This window comes from Rhincodon typus, chromosome 3 (genome assembly GCF_021869965.1).
Source record: "Rhincodon typus isolate 14 chromosome 3, sRhiTyp1.1, whole genome shotgun sequence".
NCBI lineage: Eukaryota > Metazoa > Chordata > Chondrichthyes > Orectolobiformes > Rhincodontidae > Rhincodon > Rhincodon typus.
In genome coordinates this window covers 93292351-93310927 of record NC_063334.1, presented here as the reverse complement: position 1 = coordinate 93310927, position 18577 = coordinate 93292351, and the positions used below count along the sequence as shown (strand labels likewise).

At 40.1% G+C, this 18577-nt stretch overlaps 1 protein-coding gene across 1 annotated transcript in view; it reads left to right on the top strand.

Moving 5' to 3' along the window:
- The window catches only part of rasgrf2b (Ras protein-specific guanine nucleotide-releasing factor 2b), a 218505-nt gene that overhangs the window by 80635 nt on the left and 119293 nt on the right, over positions 1-18577 (top strand). Inside the window, exons 5-7 of the mRNA XM_048595101.1 lie at positions 3980-4233; positions 6941-7020; positions 11586-11779. Coding sequence (XP_048451058.1) covers positions 3980-4233; positions 6941-7020; positions 11586-11779 — 528 coding nt within the window. The remainder of the gene's footprint in view (positions 1-3979; positions 4234-6940; positions 7021-11585; positions 11780-18577) is intronic.

Sequence of the window (18577 nt, the reverse complement as noted above, 5' to 3'; positions counted from 1 at the left end):
GTGAAGATGCTTGAGATTCATGGCTGTCGCTGCATTCAAAGTAGCAGAAGCATACAAGTTGGAGGTGTCCTTCAGCTCCACAGTTGAGTACTGAAGGCTAAAATGATTTCTGGGTTAGTTTGAGAGAAAATATGTTGTTGTATTGAGGTTGGTGGCTTGCCTGTGCCAAGTTGCTTGGATAAAGGGTTGAGGAGAATGGTGGCCATGGAGTGTGCAGGGTGTATTGTGCAGAAGGAGCAGTTTTACAGTGGCTGGTACATGCATTCGGTCAATTGTAGCTGCCAGGTAAGTTGGTCACCACACAAAGTCAAGATATGAATCTGCTATTTAAGTCTTGAGGGAAAATCATGCACGTGGTCGTGTCATCAAGAATCAGACTTTTTCACTTAACCTACTTAATCACCTCCCTTGCCACTAGCCTTGCCAAGGAAGAGAAGATTGTGCCCTATGTTTCCATTAATATCTGAGTAATTTCCTCCTGCATCTGTCAGACAAAACAAAACCATTCAAGGATTTAATGGGGAAAGATACAAATGGTTTTGTGGAGAATCATGAAAATTGACACTGTGATAACTCAAAAAAGCAGTCACCATCAAGCCAGTTGTTAGGTCCTGTAAATCTCATGAAATATTCACTCTGCAATACAATACATCTCAATCTGTTTCTGAAGCATTCCTGCTACAGAATGAACAATCCGTTATGAATGGCTCAAGGGCATTAACAGCAGCAGAGACAGACTTTCTAATGACTGTGTTTAAGCTAAATTTGAAACTTTAATCAATGGTCGGAATATAGTGAAGATCACAATCCATTAGAATCAATAGATCCCAAGTGTTAAAATTGAGCTGAAGAGACCTCAAAAAATGCTGTTAATATTCCAAAAATGTTGCCGGAAAGTACATTCTAAGCAAAAAGAGGTGATTTCAGCAGATGCACTGAGTACGTTTACCTTCCAGATATTAATACTTGTGATTTTGCTTCTGATCTCATCAGTTGGAGGTTCATGCTGCCAGCAACAGTAACCAGCTGAAATGAATGAGCAAATTCAGAAACAACTGTGTATTACTATTGAGCAAGGCTGTCATTAAACCAAGTCAGAGGTACCTGAATGTTTACACCCTGTTTTGTTTTTCAAGACAAACTAACTGTCCAAGGGCATTTGAGATTCAAAGGACAGCAACACACAGTGTGGGCTATGTTATATACAAAACTAATGTCAGTAACTCACTTAATACACATTGGCAAAATGGATGAATCCATGGCATCCAAGACAGCCTTTATTAGTCCAGTTTGTCAACTGACTTTCAACAATACACTGCAAAGTGCAATACCTGTTTGACTAATCAGAGCCCTCCAAGGTAAGGAGCCATTACTTCAGCACAAAGTTGCTTGTGACCAGGCCTTGCTTGAAGGACGAGACTGGCTTTTGTGAGTTACGTAGCTGTATCGTACCTATTGTGTGTGATTATTACAATAACTTGATCAACCTAGCTGGTCACATTTCTGTTACTGCAGACAGTGCTCTGAAAGAACGCCAGAAGGTGTTCACAAGATTTGGAACATCAGACATCCGAGTAATAATGAAGGATGTACAGAGTATTCTACCTTTGAAAAGAGCTGAAGGTTTAGACATGTAATGCTAACACTTTAATACTTGCAGTCCAATGACACAGCAGAGAATAATGTCAAGACTGTCAAACAACTCTTCTCAAAATGCAAAGTCTCCGGTCAGACAAAGCTTTTAACCTTTGTAAACTGGAGCAACGCAACGAACCTGCTGAAGGTGTAAACAGAAGACCCCACAAGGATTTTACGAGTTATAGATACAAGACAATGCTTTCTTATTACGAACACTCCTACAGTTTAAATAATTCACTGAGGTTGACATTTGGATGCGTGAAGCAATGTTGGTGGTATTATTATGACAGGAATGCTAAACCACTTCAAGAAATACACTCTGCTAGTACAGTGCACGTGAAAATCCCTAGCCAGAATATTTGGACTGCTTGGAGTATATACACATGTTGGGTTTGAAAAGTTGCATTTTGGATACTCATTGTTAGTTACTTTAAGTTGATAATTTGTCTGTGAGCAAAGCACCTGAAATTGGGGACCTTTTGAAATGCAGTTACCCAATGGTATCTCTGAACCTTCTGCTATCTTCAAAGGAAGAAACCAAATCTGTATTACCTGAAAAACATGGTAGCCAAGCATCAGTTGATGAGCTCAGAACTGGAGAAAAACATTAGCCTCCATCTTGATAAAAATGCTTTTTGTTTTTGTTGTGGCTGCTTGAGATTGTATGCTTTGTTTCGTTTACATTAGTCTCAAAGGAGTGACACCAGATAGACCACCTGGCATTGATCTAGACTCTGGAATGGAAAATGGCAAACTCAGCCCTGTTGGCCCTGCACAATGCTCCTTGTTAACATTGGTAGCAAAATTGGGACAGCAGTCTCACAGACTAATAAAGCAACAGCTTGACATAGTCATACTCACAGAATCATATCTTACAGACAATCTGTTGAGAACAGCATCACCATTCTTAGGTATGTTTGGTCCCACTAGCAAGACAGACCCAGCAAAGCTGGACTGCACAGAGGTATACAGTCAGGAGGGAGTTGGCTTGTGATTCCTCAACATTGATTCCAGACCCTATGAAGTGTCATGGCATCAGGTCAAACATGAACAAGCAAATACTTAGCAGATTACCAACAAAATAGAATCTGACCATTATTCTATGACATTCCATGGCTTTACCATCATCAAATTCCCCTCTATTAACATCTTGGATGTTACTATTGACCAGAAACTGATATTGACTAGCCAATGAATACAATGGCTCCAAGAGGAAGTGAGAGACGAGGAATCTTACAGCAGTGAACTCATCTCCTGACTCCTCAGAGCCTGCCTATCATCTACAAGGCACAAATCAGAGTGTGATGGAATACTCCTCACTTGCCTGGATGGGTGCATCTCCAGCCTGACACCATGCAGGACAAAGCAGCCCGATTGATTGGCATCACATCAACAAACATCCACAAACATCCATCACTGACACCCAGTAGCAGCAATGTATTCCATCTTGATGATGCGTGAGAGAAATTCATCAAGGCCCCTTTAACAGTACCTTCTAAACCCGTGACCTTTGGCATCTAGAAAGACAAGGGCAGCAAACACGTGGGAACGCCACGACCTGCAAGTTCTTCTCCAATCCACACACCATCCTCACTTGGATATATATTACTGTTCACTCGCTGTCCCTGGGTCAAAATGCTGTAACTCCTTCCCATCAGCATTGTGGGTGTCCATGTACAAAATGGACTGCAGCAAGTCAAGAAGGCAGCTGAATATCTTCTGAAGGGCAATTAGGGATGGGCAATAAATGCTGGCCAGCCAGCGAAACCCAAAACTGAATGAATTAAAAAAAATCTTTGAATTCCTCTGTGCTAACATTTATTTTTGGATTTAGGAGAATAACAGAAGAAATTTCTAGTGATTGCTTTTAAAGGATTTTGATCTGTTATGATCCACAGATTGAAGAATAAACCGTTTAAAAACTCAAAAGTTTTATTTGTTAGCAGTGGTCTGCTTAATGCTCACGTTTTCTCACTGAAATATATCAATAAATTAGGGATGAAAATATAACAAGTATATTTTATTTTGAATCTGCAAACTTTTAGAAAATCTGTGCCCAAAATATCCTGACTGGTTAGGAATATGTTGAAAGAAAAGTTATCAGTGTCAATTACGAGATCAAGTAATTTCCACAGTTAATGTTTTCAGCGACAAAAATATGATGGTGTTACATTTGTAGCTTGCGGGGCACCAGTCAAGGATGCTGCAAAATATATTTAGCCAGTCTGCGAAATAAAACAATCATGCTGGTCTTTGCTGCAGGATTATTCTGTGTAGGTGTGTGTTCGCTAACACTTCTTCAGCTGACTTTGTTTCATTTCCTTCTCATTGATACCGATAGGTTCAGAGTTTCATGAGGGGCTGGCTGTGCAGACGAAAATGGAAGACAATTGTACAGGACTACATTTGCTCTCCACATGCAGAGAGTATGAGGAAAAGGAACCAAATTGTCTTTAACATGGTGGAAGCAGAATCAGAGTATGTCCAGCAGTTGTATATCTTGGTGAACTGCTTTCTAAGACCCCTACGGATGGCTGCCAGCTCAAAGAAGCCCCCAATCAGTCATGATGATGTCAGCAGCATTTTTCTCAACAGGTATTTAGCAAATTACCATGTCATCATAGATATATTTAATACTGTTGAATAAATATTTGCAATAAATATTTGCTTAAGTATTGACATGTATTTATAAAAAAATCAACAGCCGTTGAATATTTATCTGCAGACTTATAAAAATAAATCCATGCCCAAAGCTTCATGACTGGTTAGGAATGATGTTGAAAGACATGTTATTAGTAAAAATGTCAATTACAAGATTTAGTAGTTTCCACAGTTAATATTTTTAGTGACTAAAAATATGATGTGTTTGTAGCTTTGCAGGGTACATATCAAGGAAGCAGTATCAATCAACAGTAAAAGCTCCATTTTCCCATAGGCTGCTCTGCTGGTCTGTTAATAAGATAATGCCTTGCTTAAACATTAGGAGCCAAAACTTCTGGAGTGGGTCTTCAGCACAAAATCTTTGATTTAGAGGCTAACAAGCTACCATTGAAGTGAATAATATCTAAAAGTCAAGAATGAACGACGAGTCTTAATTACGCCTTAATAAGCTTGAGTATAGGCATTGGGATCCATACTCTACAAAGTATATTAAGGCTTTCAAGAGGGTACAACAAGAGATTCATTAGGATAGTGCCTGGCATGAGGAATATAAATATAACTAAAGAAGACTTAAAGAATCATTTTTTCATTAGAACAGTGGAAATTATGGGACAATATGAAATAAAAAAAAACAAAGACTGGGAGAGAAAGGCTAGAAGCAGACTTTTTCAATAGTTATAGAAGATGCTTATTGGACACCATTAGTAACTTCTTGCTCATTAAAGAACTTGTCTATTATTCCGACTATTTATTTCCTGTCACTCGGCCTAATTCCTAACCAGGTCAGTCATCTTCCTTAAATTCATGTTTAGTTAACAATGGGGGAATGTATCGAATGTCTCCAGAAACTTTTCACTACGTTAGTCACATTTTCAAAATAAGTCAATTATGTTTGTCACATTTGACCCATACCTTATGAATTCATGGTGACACTCTCTTGTCAGTTGAATATTTTTAAGGTGTTCAGTTACTCTACCCTTAGTTGCAGACTGTCTTTAATTTGTTTTCCTTTCTCATAATTCTTAAATAGAGGAGTCGCATCTGCTGTATTTCAATCTAAAGGAATGGTTCCTGAATTGCAAAAACTTTGTAAAATTATATTTAATGCATTGACGATGTTCTCATGTACTTCATTTAAAACGTGGGGTGTAAGTTTTCTGGTCCTGGGAGATTATTAAGTTCCTAGTTCTGATTGTTATGCAGCCACATTGAGTCCATCACATTGAACCTGCAATTCAATCCATTATCCAATTGTTCTTCATACTCAGTGGCCCAGATTTTTGTCTGGTGCCTGTGAAATAGTGATTTGGTCTTTTTTGTGGTTTTGCAAACACATAACTGATGCATGTATGGCAGTACTCAGATTTTCCTTTATACCGTGCAGGGTAATGTACAATGTTCAGTTCGTGAGCCACAACGCAGTGTGGGTGTGGAAATGAACTGATTTGTAGCTTACTTTGGTTCCTGGTGGCAGCAACCCAGCACCCAAACTCATCATTACAGCCCCTAAACCTTCTCCCTCACCCTCATGTCTCCTCCATGGCCCCTCTATCTTTAAGGCCCCCCATGCCTGCACCTGCTAACCTATAATGCAGTGGACCAGATGATGGAAGATGGAATTGGAATGAGTGTAACTCCTGTTTTCTTTCTTGGCCTGCATAAACACAATGGGCCAAGGACTGTGTTGGTACCTACACCATTCAGTATGGGATGGAGCCTTGTAGACTAGGAAGGTTGCAAGATCAATTCCTGGTTCCTGATGACTTATCAAAGGGAGGAGAAAAAATATCAGCCAGGATTCTATCTGCACTTTGGTGTCCAATGGTTTCTGCTGAAAATTTAGACATATGTTGATAGCTGGCAACACGGATTCAGTTGTTGTATGTATATATTTGATTATAATGCTGCTACTAAGGCACTTATTTTCTCAAGAGGAAATAATTCACTAGTAAGCTCCTCCAGTCTTGTTTAATTACATAAAGCAAGAACTGTCATTTGGATTGTATGTGATCCTTCCAATGTTCTGTTTGCAACAAAACATAATTTTCCAAAATACTTTGTGGCCCGCAGAGTATTTCAAAGTCTCAGAATTATTATAATGTGGTGAAATGTAGCAACCAATGTATAGAGAAAAAAGACCCGAAAACAGCAATGAGGTAATTGAGCCTGTAACAGATTGCTGTTTATACATATTGTTTGATAAAGAAATGTTGATCAGAACTGCTTTGCTTTGAAATGTGCTGTGTTATCTTTCATGCCCACTGGAGAGAGCAGATATGGCCTCAGTTTAACATGACATGTTGAAGATGGCACATCCAACAGTATTCCTTCCATATTGCGCTGGAGTGCCAGGATGGACCATGTGCCGCTGGAGTGCCAGGATGGACCTTGTGCCACTGGAGTGCCAGGATGGACCATATGCCGCTGGAATGCCAGGATGGACCATGTACCACTGGAGTTCCATGATGAATTATTTGCTCAGATCTCTGATGTGGTTGAGGAGCCTGAAACCACAATTCTCTGACCTGGATGAGAGTGTTGCCACTAGACTGCACAGGAGGCTTATTGCTTATAGTTTTCTGTTCCTCTGATCAAGCTAATCAGATTAATAATTCCATGTTTCTGAAACATTTTCTTTCAGTGAAACAATCATGTTCCTTCACGAGATATTTTACCAAGGATTAAAAGCGCGGATAGCCAACTGGCCGACACTGGTGTTAGGTAAGGACTGGTCACTGTAGAAAGTGGGAAGAATAAACTGCATTCATTACGACAGACCAAAATATTAAATGAGCTGTTGAGTTGGAAGGAAAAAGAATTGACTGCTAAGCGTTGTTGCATGCACTGGAACATAAGCTGCAATTTGTGAAGAATTAAATTGGTATCACCACTGAGAGGTAACAGCATAATGATGGCTAACACCAACCTTGTTGGGTTACTTATTAAAGGTTAAATTTATTCCTTAAAGAGATAACAAGGTGTAGAGCTGGATGAACACAGCAGGCCAAGCAGCATCAGAAGAGCAGGAAGGCTGACGTTTCGGGCCTAGACCCTTCCTGCTCCTCTGATGCTGCTTGGCCTGCTGTGTTCATCAAGCTCTACACTTTGTTGTCTCAGATTCTCCAGGATCTGCAGTTCCTGCTTTCTCTTAAATTTATTCCTTTCTCCCTTTGTGTCTGTGTGATCCAGCCTGCCAGATTTTCCTTTTTGTCCTCTGCTCAGGCAATATTCAGACATTGAAAATGAAAACCTGCCACCACAATCATCAAGCATCACACTATCAGTCACAATGTATACTTCATCAGGGAAAAGGGTTGTCTAATATAGACTTTTCTTCAACGGTGGATGTGATTATTTATTTACAATCCATCAGCTGTCTAAACCCAAAGAAAGATAAATGTTATGGATTACATAAAACAGATAACAAGCAGAAAAAAAAACTACCAATAGAACAATTTATGAACAGAACTAACTCAGCCAGCTGTGGTGCAAGACAGATATATCTGTACACATATTCTGATTCCCTATCAGAAAACAAAGTGCTTTCTGTTTAACTTCCAAAGTTTTAGCTCCTCTGAGTAAACTGTATTTACTCATGGGTTATGAAGAGTAATTTCCCAGCAGCACAGAAGCCTTACCCATGCAAGCTTTAAGGGCCAAATGGCCCATTCCTGTTGCTATCTTTTATTTTTTTAAGATTTCACCTGACAATTTCAGGTCAAGCCTGTATTCAAGTTTCTAATCATTTAAATTTTGTTATAGAGCGTGCCTAATTTTTCAATGTACTTGTCTGGATGGATGGTGCACTTGATATTCTCTCAATTTTGGAAAATTGCCACTGTAATATATTAACAAATTATGGTATGTGACCTGCCTTGGTTTGTCTGATCCATTATTCTTTATGGAGGGAAAACTCTTAGCTGTAGCTTTGGCAGAGGTTTGTGCCATGGTATGATAGGCCCTTACTATGGGATATAGTTTCTGGATGCTTTTCTGTGCCAGATTGTCTGCTCCCTACAAGGTTATTAATGTACGAGGTCGGAGGGTAGGGGTTACCTAGATTGGGAGCTGTTATACCCACTTTCCATCTGGATTTCCAGTTATATTGGCAAAGGTATACATGGTCTCATCAGGTGACACAAACACCACAAACAAAAGGTGTTCAATTTAGGATCAATGTTGAAAAGAGTAGGACTGAAGTGAAATTGTGTTTGTGGGTGTTTGTCTGGAGAGTAGAAATCTAATGAAATGTTCTGTTCCATGGTTTTTCAACCAGAATAAGCAGCCTTGAAACTGAGAGGAGGATTTAATGTGATTTTATACATTCATGTGACATTTGACACCGTGACCGGGGCAATCCATTACCACTGTTGAGGCTGGGGGGGGGACATGCCACTGAGCGGACTTGATACCTCTTCAAACCAATGCACATAAACTAGTATTTCTAGCTTCCACAGTGGGGGCTGTCCCTAATCCATCAAATGGCTGGCACCTGTAATACACCTCTCAGGGACTGCACAAACTGTGGAGAGGTCAGTGACAGAAATCACTGGTGGTTTCTGTCCTTATGTGGTTGCTGGGTGTGCCAAGCCTTTTTGGGTTATCATTTGCAAAAATACCTTCTTTCTGATGTCTCCAAAAGGCTTTTATGTTCTGAACTCTCTCTTTGGCTTTCCCTATCACAATTATTTCTTTTTTAGTTTACTGATAGTTTTTTTTAAAATGAGTACTCCTTAAGTTTCTACTTCTGTTCTAGACACAGCCTTCTCCACAGAATTCCTTGTGAAAAACCATGAATCAGCTCACTTTCCTTAATTTCCTCTCTCTCCTATTCAATCACAATCCTCGGCTCTCAAAGCCATTATTGTACCTCTGCGCTATTCTCTTCAAACTTTTGGGCTTTGATCGTTCACTCAGGTTTCCTAATATTATAAAGCACTGCATATTCAAGTAAAATGTTAACTTTTGTAAGTTTGGCTGCCAGCCACTCACTGGTGCCATTTCCTTTGGGTTAAGACTGACATCACTCAACACAAGAGTGTTCGATTTTGATGTGAATACTGCAGAGATTCTGATGCACAACAAAAGTGTTAGTGAATGTTCAAATACGTTGTAATAACTGTATTGATACACTCGTGATGTGCTTTATACACTTGAACAAAAGGTCAAGTTTACATGTTGGCTACCCCAATTCTGTCAAGTAGCCATGACTCCACACTAATTACTGCTGACAATGTACTACTTCAGGTTCATTTTCAGAAAGAGCTCTTGTAAAAAAAAAAGCAATGCTCAAATTTCCAGCTGTGTTGTGATTTTCTGCCTAGATATTTTAGTGGAAGGATGATCATTGGCTGCAGAATACAAAACTGGACCCAGTGGCCTGAATTTTATCTGGGGGCTGGGGTAGTGATGTTGAAGCATTGACTGCAGCCACCCCCCCACCATCCCCCCCAACTCTGCACCAACCCATTGCAAAATTTGTTTGTAAACCAATGGATTCAAAAAAGAAAGGCCACTGCATAAGGGTGGTCTGAATAAGCAGAGGGAGGGACTTTCACTCCCTGATGGACAGGAGGTCCTACCCTGGAGAGCTGCTAGCCTATCAGATTTGACGAGCTGCTGCAGCAGACCCAGCAACTGCAGAACTCTGCAGCAGTAGGAAACAATGAACCTTGCACTTTTGTAAACCTGGACCCCTTGGTAGGGGTGGGAGCAGCAATGGGGTGAGCAAGAGTGGCTTTGGAGGCCAGGCAGTGCAAAACAAAGAGTGTTCTGGAGTGCCCATATATCTGCTATCCTTGTCCTTCTAGATGAAAGTGGTTGTGAATTTGGAAGGTGCTGTCTGAGGATCTTTGGTGAATTTCTGCAGTGCATCTTGTCGATAGTGCAGACTGGGAAGTAATGGGTAAATTAGTTATGATCAGTGGGGATACAGGAGCAGTCGGTGATTGGTCTCAGTCAAGCAGGAGTTCTTCTACCATATAACAAGTGCGAGCTTGTTTTTCCTCAGCAGCGTTGCCAGCTGTGTCAGGATTAGAGCTGAGAGAATGGGGTTCTGCAACTTCAAAGTGAGATAAGTTACAATGAGTAGAGGAATTGGAGAAACCAAGATAAACGATAGCAAAACAATGTTTTTCAATCTGTAAGTGTAGACTGTACAGACTGTATTGTGTACAGTTGTGGGCACCACATTATAGGAAAGATGCAAATTCATTAGAAAGAGTGCAGAGCCATTTACCAGACTGTTTCCAGATAAGAGAAACTTCAGCTATGAGGATAGATTGAAGAAGTTGGGACTGTTCTCCCTGGACAGAAGAAGGCTGAGAGGAGATCTGATTGAGGTTTCCAAAATCGTGAGTGGGCTGGACAGAGTAGATAGGGAAAAAACGTTTCTGCTTGTAAACAAAACAAGTGCAAGAGAGTATACGTTTAAAATAATGTGCAAACGAAGCAAGGCTGGTGTGAGAAAAAAAAACTTCTTTGCACAGCAAGTAATTAGAGAATGGAAATGTCATGGAAGCCAGTTGAAGGGGACATTGGATGATATTTTTGAGGCAGTAATAGCGCACAGGAATATTGGGAAAGGCAGGGGATTGGCACAAAATAATAGATCCTAACGAGATAATGAAGCTGGTGCAGGCACAATGTACTGAATGGCCTCCTTCTGTGAACACTGATACCCACATCCCCTAACTCAGGATCAAACAGCAGGTTAATATTCAATATCATTGAAGAATGACTGTGTGGATATAGTTTTATAAGGGGAAGAAAGAAATTTAGACCAAAAGAGGGGATCGGTCACTTTAACACTTTTTTTGTTACTTTATGAGGACAAAATTACAGGATTTTCTTTGAAGTCCTGCCAAAGATGTTTCCAGATAGTTGAGAGTTAATGTCTTACACAAAATCACAGCATCTTTTTTGACAGGATTTATAACATCCTGGTTGCTGATTAGAAGCTGTGGTGTTAATCAGGCATGGCAATCCATTTCCTTTTTGGAAAAAAAAACTGTGAGGCTCCTTGAAAGAACAAAATGACAGCAGATTGTAGTTTAATTGAAAACAGAACAACTTAGGAAATCAAATCTCAACAAAGCATTTCAGATAGATGATCAATCTTTAGGATATAAGTAAGTACTGTCTAGGTGCTACAGAGTTGAAGATATTAAGATATGCAGATTGTACTGTTTCTATGGATACCAAATAATGTTGTTCCTGCAGTTGCTGTTACAAGTTTGCGAAACGGCTGCTGTAATAATATTTAATGTCATTGTTTGCTTTTCCAGCTGACTTATTTGACATTTTACTACCAATGCTGAATATTTATCAAGAGTTTGTCAGGAACCACCAGTACAGTCTGCAGGTATTAGCAAACTGTAAGCAAAACAGGGATTTCGACAAGCTGCTGAAACAGTATGAATCAAACTCGGCATGTGAGGGGCGGATGCTGGAAACCTTTCTCACATATCCCATGTTCCAGGTAAAATTCAGCTCAGCACATGAACCAATCAGTTGCACATAGACAGCCACATAAGGAGTAGGGTGTTGACCTGCGGATTACAGAGGCTCCACAATGTCCAGTACTTTGTTAGCTTCGCTGTATAACCATGTATTTGACCAACTTAATGACGAGCAAGTTTTTTGACTGAGGGACTCCTGTGTTTATAATGACGGTGAACCTTATTACAATATGACCTTTCCCAAATCAGTAAGTAAAAACTGCATACTGTTTCTTGTTTCCATTGGTTATTGTTAATTACAGTATGACTACTCTAGAAACCTAACTTCCAAATGTGCCGTCATTAACCTTAAAATTACTCTACGCACTTAGCACATTGGTATCAGATTCCTGATGTTGATGTATCTCTTCAAATTATAGAAAGAAATCCAATTATGAAAATATTAAGCATTTTTATGCAAATCATCGTACGCAGTAAAGGTTATTTTCACCTTCACAACTTGGTGGTGCTCTGGTGGTATTTGGATCTCTTGTCCATTCTAGGATACATCCAGGTTTCATCCTAATGATTTCACCATTTTTTACAAAGGATGGGCAATCTGCTCTGTAAGGGTACTGCCAAGATGGCAAAAGTGAACATTGCCCCCAGTAATGAACAAAATTTTGCTCATGGTGTTATAACCAGAATATCTGATGCATTTATTCTCTTATAGAGTTACAGAGTCTCACAGCATGGAAACAGACCCTTCGGTCCAACCAGTCCATGCTGAACATAATCCCAAACTAAACTAGTCCAACCTGCCTGCTCCTGGCCCAACCTTTCCTGTTCGTGTACTTATCCAGACATCTTTTAAATGTTGTAATTGTACTTGGGAAGTTCATTCCACACACGAAACATCCGCTGTATAAAAAATTTGTCCCCATGTCTTTTTCTAAATCTAAATCTCTCTTCCCTCATCTTAAAAATGTGCCCCTAGTCTTGAAATCTACTATCCTAGGGAAAAGACAACCACTATTAACTCAATCCATATCCCTCATTATTTTATAAACTTCTAAAAAGTTGCCACACAACTTCCTAGGCTCCAGTGAAAAAAGTCACAGTCTATCCAGCCTTTCTTTATAATTCAAACCTTCCATACCTGGCAACATCCTGGTAAATCTCTTCTGAACACTCTCTAGCTTCTCACATGCAAATCCGCATACACGGACATGTGCACGCATACACGGACATGCTGACACACACATGCACGCACGCACACACACAAACACACGTATATTACAGATGCATATGCACACATGAAGTTACACACATACGTGTATACGCGTGCATACACATGCACGCATACACAAATGCATCTACATGTGCGCACATACATGCGAGCGCATACACACACATGGACAAATGCATGCATATACGTGTGCATACAAACACGTGTACACACCCATGTGTGAATACCCACGTGCATATACACATACGGGGAGGCAATGGCCTAGTGGTATTATCGCTGGACTGTTAATCCAGAAACCCTGATAATGTTCTGGAGTCCTGGGTACGAATCCCGCCATAGCAGATGTGGACTTTGAATTCAATAAATATCTGGAATTAAGAGTCTAGTGATGACCGTGAATCCATTGCTGATTGTCAGAAAATCTCTTCTGGTTCACTAACATCCTTTCGGGAAGGAAACTACCATCCTTACCTGGTCTGGCCTACATGTGACTCCAGACCCACAGCAATGTCATTGACTCTCACCTGCCCTCTGGGCAATTAGGAATGGGCAGTAAATGCTGCCTAGCCAGCGATGGCCCCATCCCTTGAATGAATAAGGAAAAAAAACCATACACATGCACACACACATGTGCGTGCATGCATGCATACACATGCACATACATACACGTGCCACATGCACATGTGCATTCACATACACATGCATACACACAAGAATGTATACAAGCAAATGCACATACACATGGCACGTGTACACACACAAGTCCGAATACATACATACTTCACACATACATACATGCGTACCCGTACACGGTTACGCATACACACACGTGTACGCACACACACGTACGTACACGCACATCCATTCACACGGCGTATAGACACAAACGTGCGCATACACACATACACACAGAGAAATGCACATACTTACATGCATGCATACACATGTGCATGCATATGCACATCATGCATACATACATGCATATGCATAAACACACATGCACGCATACGTGTACACACGTGCCATGCATAAACATGCACATGCATTCACACACGTGTACATACACCCATGCCTGCATACAGTCATATACACAAATGTGCCTACATACACATGTGCATACACACACATGTACATATAGACAAATGCCCGTACATACATGCATAGATGCATGCATACACAAGCGCACATACGCAAATGTGCATACACATGTACACACACATACACATGCATACACACATGCATGCACATGTGCATACATACACACACGTGCTGTGCATACACATGCATGTGTATTCACACACACACGTGCCATGCATTCACACGTGTGCATGTTCACACACAAATGTACACGCAAGTGCCTGTACACAAGTACACATAAGCACGTGCACTTGCATGAATGCACATGTGCGCATATGCATGTGCGCACATACACACATGCAGCGCATGCACGTATGTGCACACACGTGTGCATCCCACACATACACTTACATTCGCATTCCCACACTTGTGCATACACACATGCGCAGCCGTGCACTTCTAGATTCTGTGTGCCTGATATTATTGGCCTGTTTGGTTGTGGAATTACTTGATCATTGTGCACTTATAGCACTCACATTGGCAGCACTGTTTTAGAAGCTGTGGGGCTGAACTATCTTGGTTGAAGAAGTTTCATGGAAATGATAACCACCACCCAACTTTGTTTTTAATCTTGGTGATGTTAAGGCCAAAATAAAAGATGGCTCATATTATTGATTATTTTTTTTTTGACGCTTACATGCTGGAGTTGTTTTTGCAATTGTCAAAACTTAAAACTTAGGGGTTCAAAAATTCCAGCAACCTGTCAACAAAAGACACCCACCATTATGTTTTGCATATTTAACCTCCATGATATTCTGCGGAAAACTTGCTGGAAATATGAAAAACAAATGGTGCAGCATCTCCACAGGGCATCTGGAAACTGAGTGTACAGAAAAGCAACCATAGATGGAATTTTCCCTTCAATGGAGGTAATGAGAAGTGGCAAAAAAGGGGAAACGTTTGGGTGAATTGGCTTGGAAATAAACTCATCCCCTTACCACTTCATATTGGTTTTGGGCAAAAAGATCCACCCCAATTAAGTGGCCCCCAACTCTTGGAAATTTAAAGGTCTCCATTTTCCACCTCCCCAATTACCTGCCTTTCTAGAAAGTGAAAAAGGTGGCTACTTCCCTAACTGGGAAACTGGTCTAACCTGCCTGCCAGGTTAAGTAGGCCTTCCATTTGTCCCAATCTGGGGCCAATTGGAGGCATAGAGAGGAAATGGGTATTCTCTGAAAGCCACCCCTCTGCTTTTACCTTTGATCTCTCTGATCACCTCTCCACAACAAGAAGATAAAAGTCATCTTGCTGTAGGATCAACCTTTGACAGAACTCATAAGATGTCAGGCTTTGATTGGTTGGCAGGTTCTAGAGGCCTGGAATGTCAGTATTAAGACCGATGATAGGCTGTAAAACTTGCTCACACTCACCTGTCAGCTCCTAATGAGCGAATTGATGTGTGACCATGTGAATTATCTCAGTAGTGGGGCTGATGGGTTAGCCATCATCTTACATGTCCACCCTCATATTTAGTCCTAAAAAGGGGAAAATTCTTCATTCTTTGTCTTCTCAACTAATCAGATTGGAATACAATGCAAAGTTTGAACAAAAAATGTAATCTCAAGGAGGTAACAAATCAATTATAGGAAGGAAATAAAGAAAGGGATTGGATTATGTAGAGAGATCTTAAATCTGTGTAAGAATAATAAGTTTGTAATAGTAGGGAATTTTAATTTTCCAAACATTGACTGGGACTGCCATTGTGTTAAAGGTTTGGATGGTGAAGAATTTGTTAAATGTGTTATTTTTCTTGTAGCAACATTCACATATTGATAATGAGCAAAACTTGACCTTCTCTTGGGAATAAGGCAGGGCAAATGACTGAAGTGTTAGTAGTGGAACTTTGGGACTAGTGATCATAATACAATTAGTTTCAAAATAGTTTTGGAAAAGGATGAGTCTTCCATAAAAGTTGAAGTTCTTATTTGGAGTAAGGCATATTCTTATGGTATGAAACAAGAATTTTCAAAAGTTGATTGGACTAGACTGTTTGCAGGTAAAGAGGCGACTGACAGTGGGAAGCCTTCAAAAGTGTGTTAATAAGAGTTTGGAGGTATTATGTCCCTGTTCGAATGAAAGGCCAGGCTGGTACGATTAGGGAACAATGGATGAATAAAGATATTGAGGTTCTAGTCAAGAATGAAAAAGAATCATATATTAGATCTAGACATTTGTGATCAACTGAATCTCTTGAAGAGTACAAAGAGTGCAGGGACATTCTTAAGAAGGAAATCAGGAAGGTAAAGAGGGGATATGAGACAGCCTTGGCAGATAAGGTTAAAGATAATCCAAAAAGATTCTACAAATACATTAAGAGCAAAAGAGTAACGAGAGAGAGAGAGAGAGAGAGAGAGAGTAGGATCCCTTAAAGATCAACGAGGTCATCTTTCTGTTAACCTCAAGAGATGGGAGAGATATTAAGTAAATATTTCACACCAGTTTTTACAGTTGAGAAAGAAATGGAGGCTAGAGAACACTGAAATAAATATTGATATTTTGAAAACAGTTCACATTAAAAAAGAGGAAGTGCTGGAGAACATAAAGGTAGATAAATCTCTAGGGCCTGATCAAGTGTATCCCAGGACATTGTGAGAAGTTAGGGAGGAAATTGCGGGACCCTAGCAGAAGTGTTTGTATCATTTATAAACACGGGGGAAATACCGGAAGACTGAAGGGTGGCTAACGTTATGCCATTTAAAAAGGCTGTAAGGAGAAGCCTGGAAACTACAGGCCTGTGAGTCTGATATTGGTGGTGGGTAAGTTGTTGGAGGTGATTCTGATAGATAGGATTTCCATGTATTGAGAGAGGATTGATTAGGGATAGTCAGTTAGTTTTGTGTGAGGAAAATTGTGCCTTACAACTTGATTGAGTTTTTTAATGAAGTAGCCAAAAAGACTGATGAGGGCAGAGTGGTAGATATTGTTTATATGGACTTTAATAAAGATTTGACAAGGTTCCACATGGTAGACTAATTAGTAAAGTTAGATCACATGTGATTCAGTTTGAGCTTGCCAATTGGATACAAAATTGACTTGATGGCAGGAAACAGAGGGTAGTGGTGCAGGGTTGCTTTTCGAACTGGAGGCCTGTGACCAGCGATGTTCCACTGGGAACGGCACTGGGTCCACTTTTGTTTGTCATTGGATGAGAATATAGGAGACATGGTTAGTAAGTTTGCAGATGACACCACAATTGGTGGTATAGTGGACAATGACGAAGATTATCTAAGATTACAAAGAAATCTTGATCAATTGGGTCAATGGGTTGAGGAATGACAGATGGAGTTTAATTTGGATATATGTGAGGTATTGCATTTTGGTAATACAAACAAGAACAGGACTTATACAATTAGCTATCAGGCCCTGGGTAGTGTTGTAGAACAGAGATCCCTAGGAGTTCGGGTATATAATTCTTCGAAATTTGCATCACCGGTAGATAAGGTGGTTAAGAAGGTATGCTTGCCTTCATTGCTCAGACCTTTGAGTGTAGAAGTTATGACATCATGTTGAAGTTATATAGGACGTTGGTGAGGCCTCTTCTGGAGTACTGATTGCAGTTCTGTTCAGCCTGTTGTAGGAAGAATAGTACTAAACTGAAGCGGGTTCAGAAAAGATTGACCAAAATGTCACCGGGAATAGATGGTTTGAGATATAAGAGTGGATGGAAAAGACTCCCTAGGGTGGGGGAGTTCAAATAAGGGTCATATTTTTAAGGTGAGAGGAGAAAGAATTAAAAACAAACATGAGGGGCAACTTTTTTACACACAGAGTTGTTTGTGGAATGAACTGCAATAGGAAGGGATGGCTGCAGGTACAGTTACAACATTTCAAAGATACTTTGATAGATTCATGAATATGAAATATTTGGAGGGATATGGGCCAAGCGCAGGCAGGTGGGACGAGTTTAGTTTGGGTACATGGTCAGCTTGGACTGGTTGGACTGACAGGTCTGTTTCCATGCTGTATGATTGTGTGTCTTTATTAAGAGAATGGAAGAAATAGAACAAAGAAAAGAATATTAATAATTGTAAAAACACCTCCAATGAATAAAACCTGAATGAAAAGCACACCATATTTCTAATGGTTAATTTCAGTGACAGAGAGGCCAGCTGACATTAATTAACATTAATCACACAATTAAAAGATTACTCAAACATAAACCAACCTGTCTTGATTTTCTGTAGCATCTTTGTATGAAATGTACAAGTACACTGACTTTGGGCTGTACTAAGGTAGACAGTGAAGCAGTGATGTACTATTTTGACAAAAGTAATGGAGAAATAAAACTTCTCTGACTTTTGGGTTTCTGTATCTGATTGCTTCAGTTTAAGATGTTGGGGAAATTCATTCTTAAATAATGGTGATCACTATTTGCTTCCCCATAATTTTGGCACCAACTTTTGGGCCTTGTTCTGACATCTGTCCCTGAGTCTAGCATAATGTTTTCCATTAT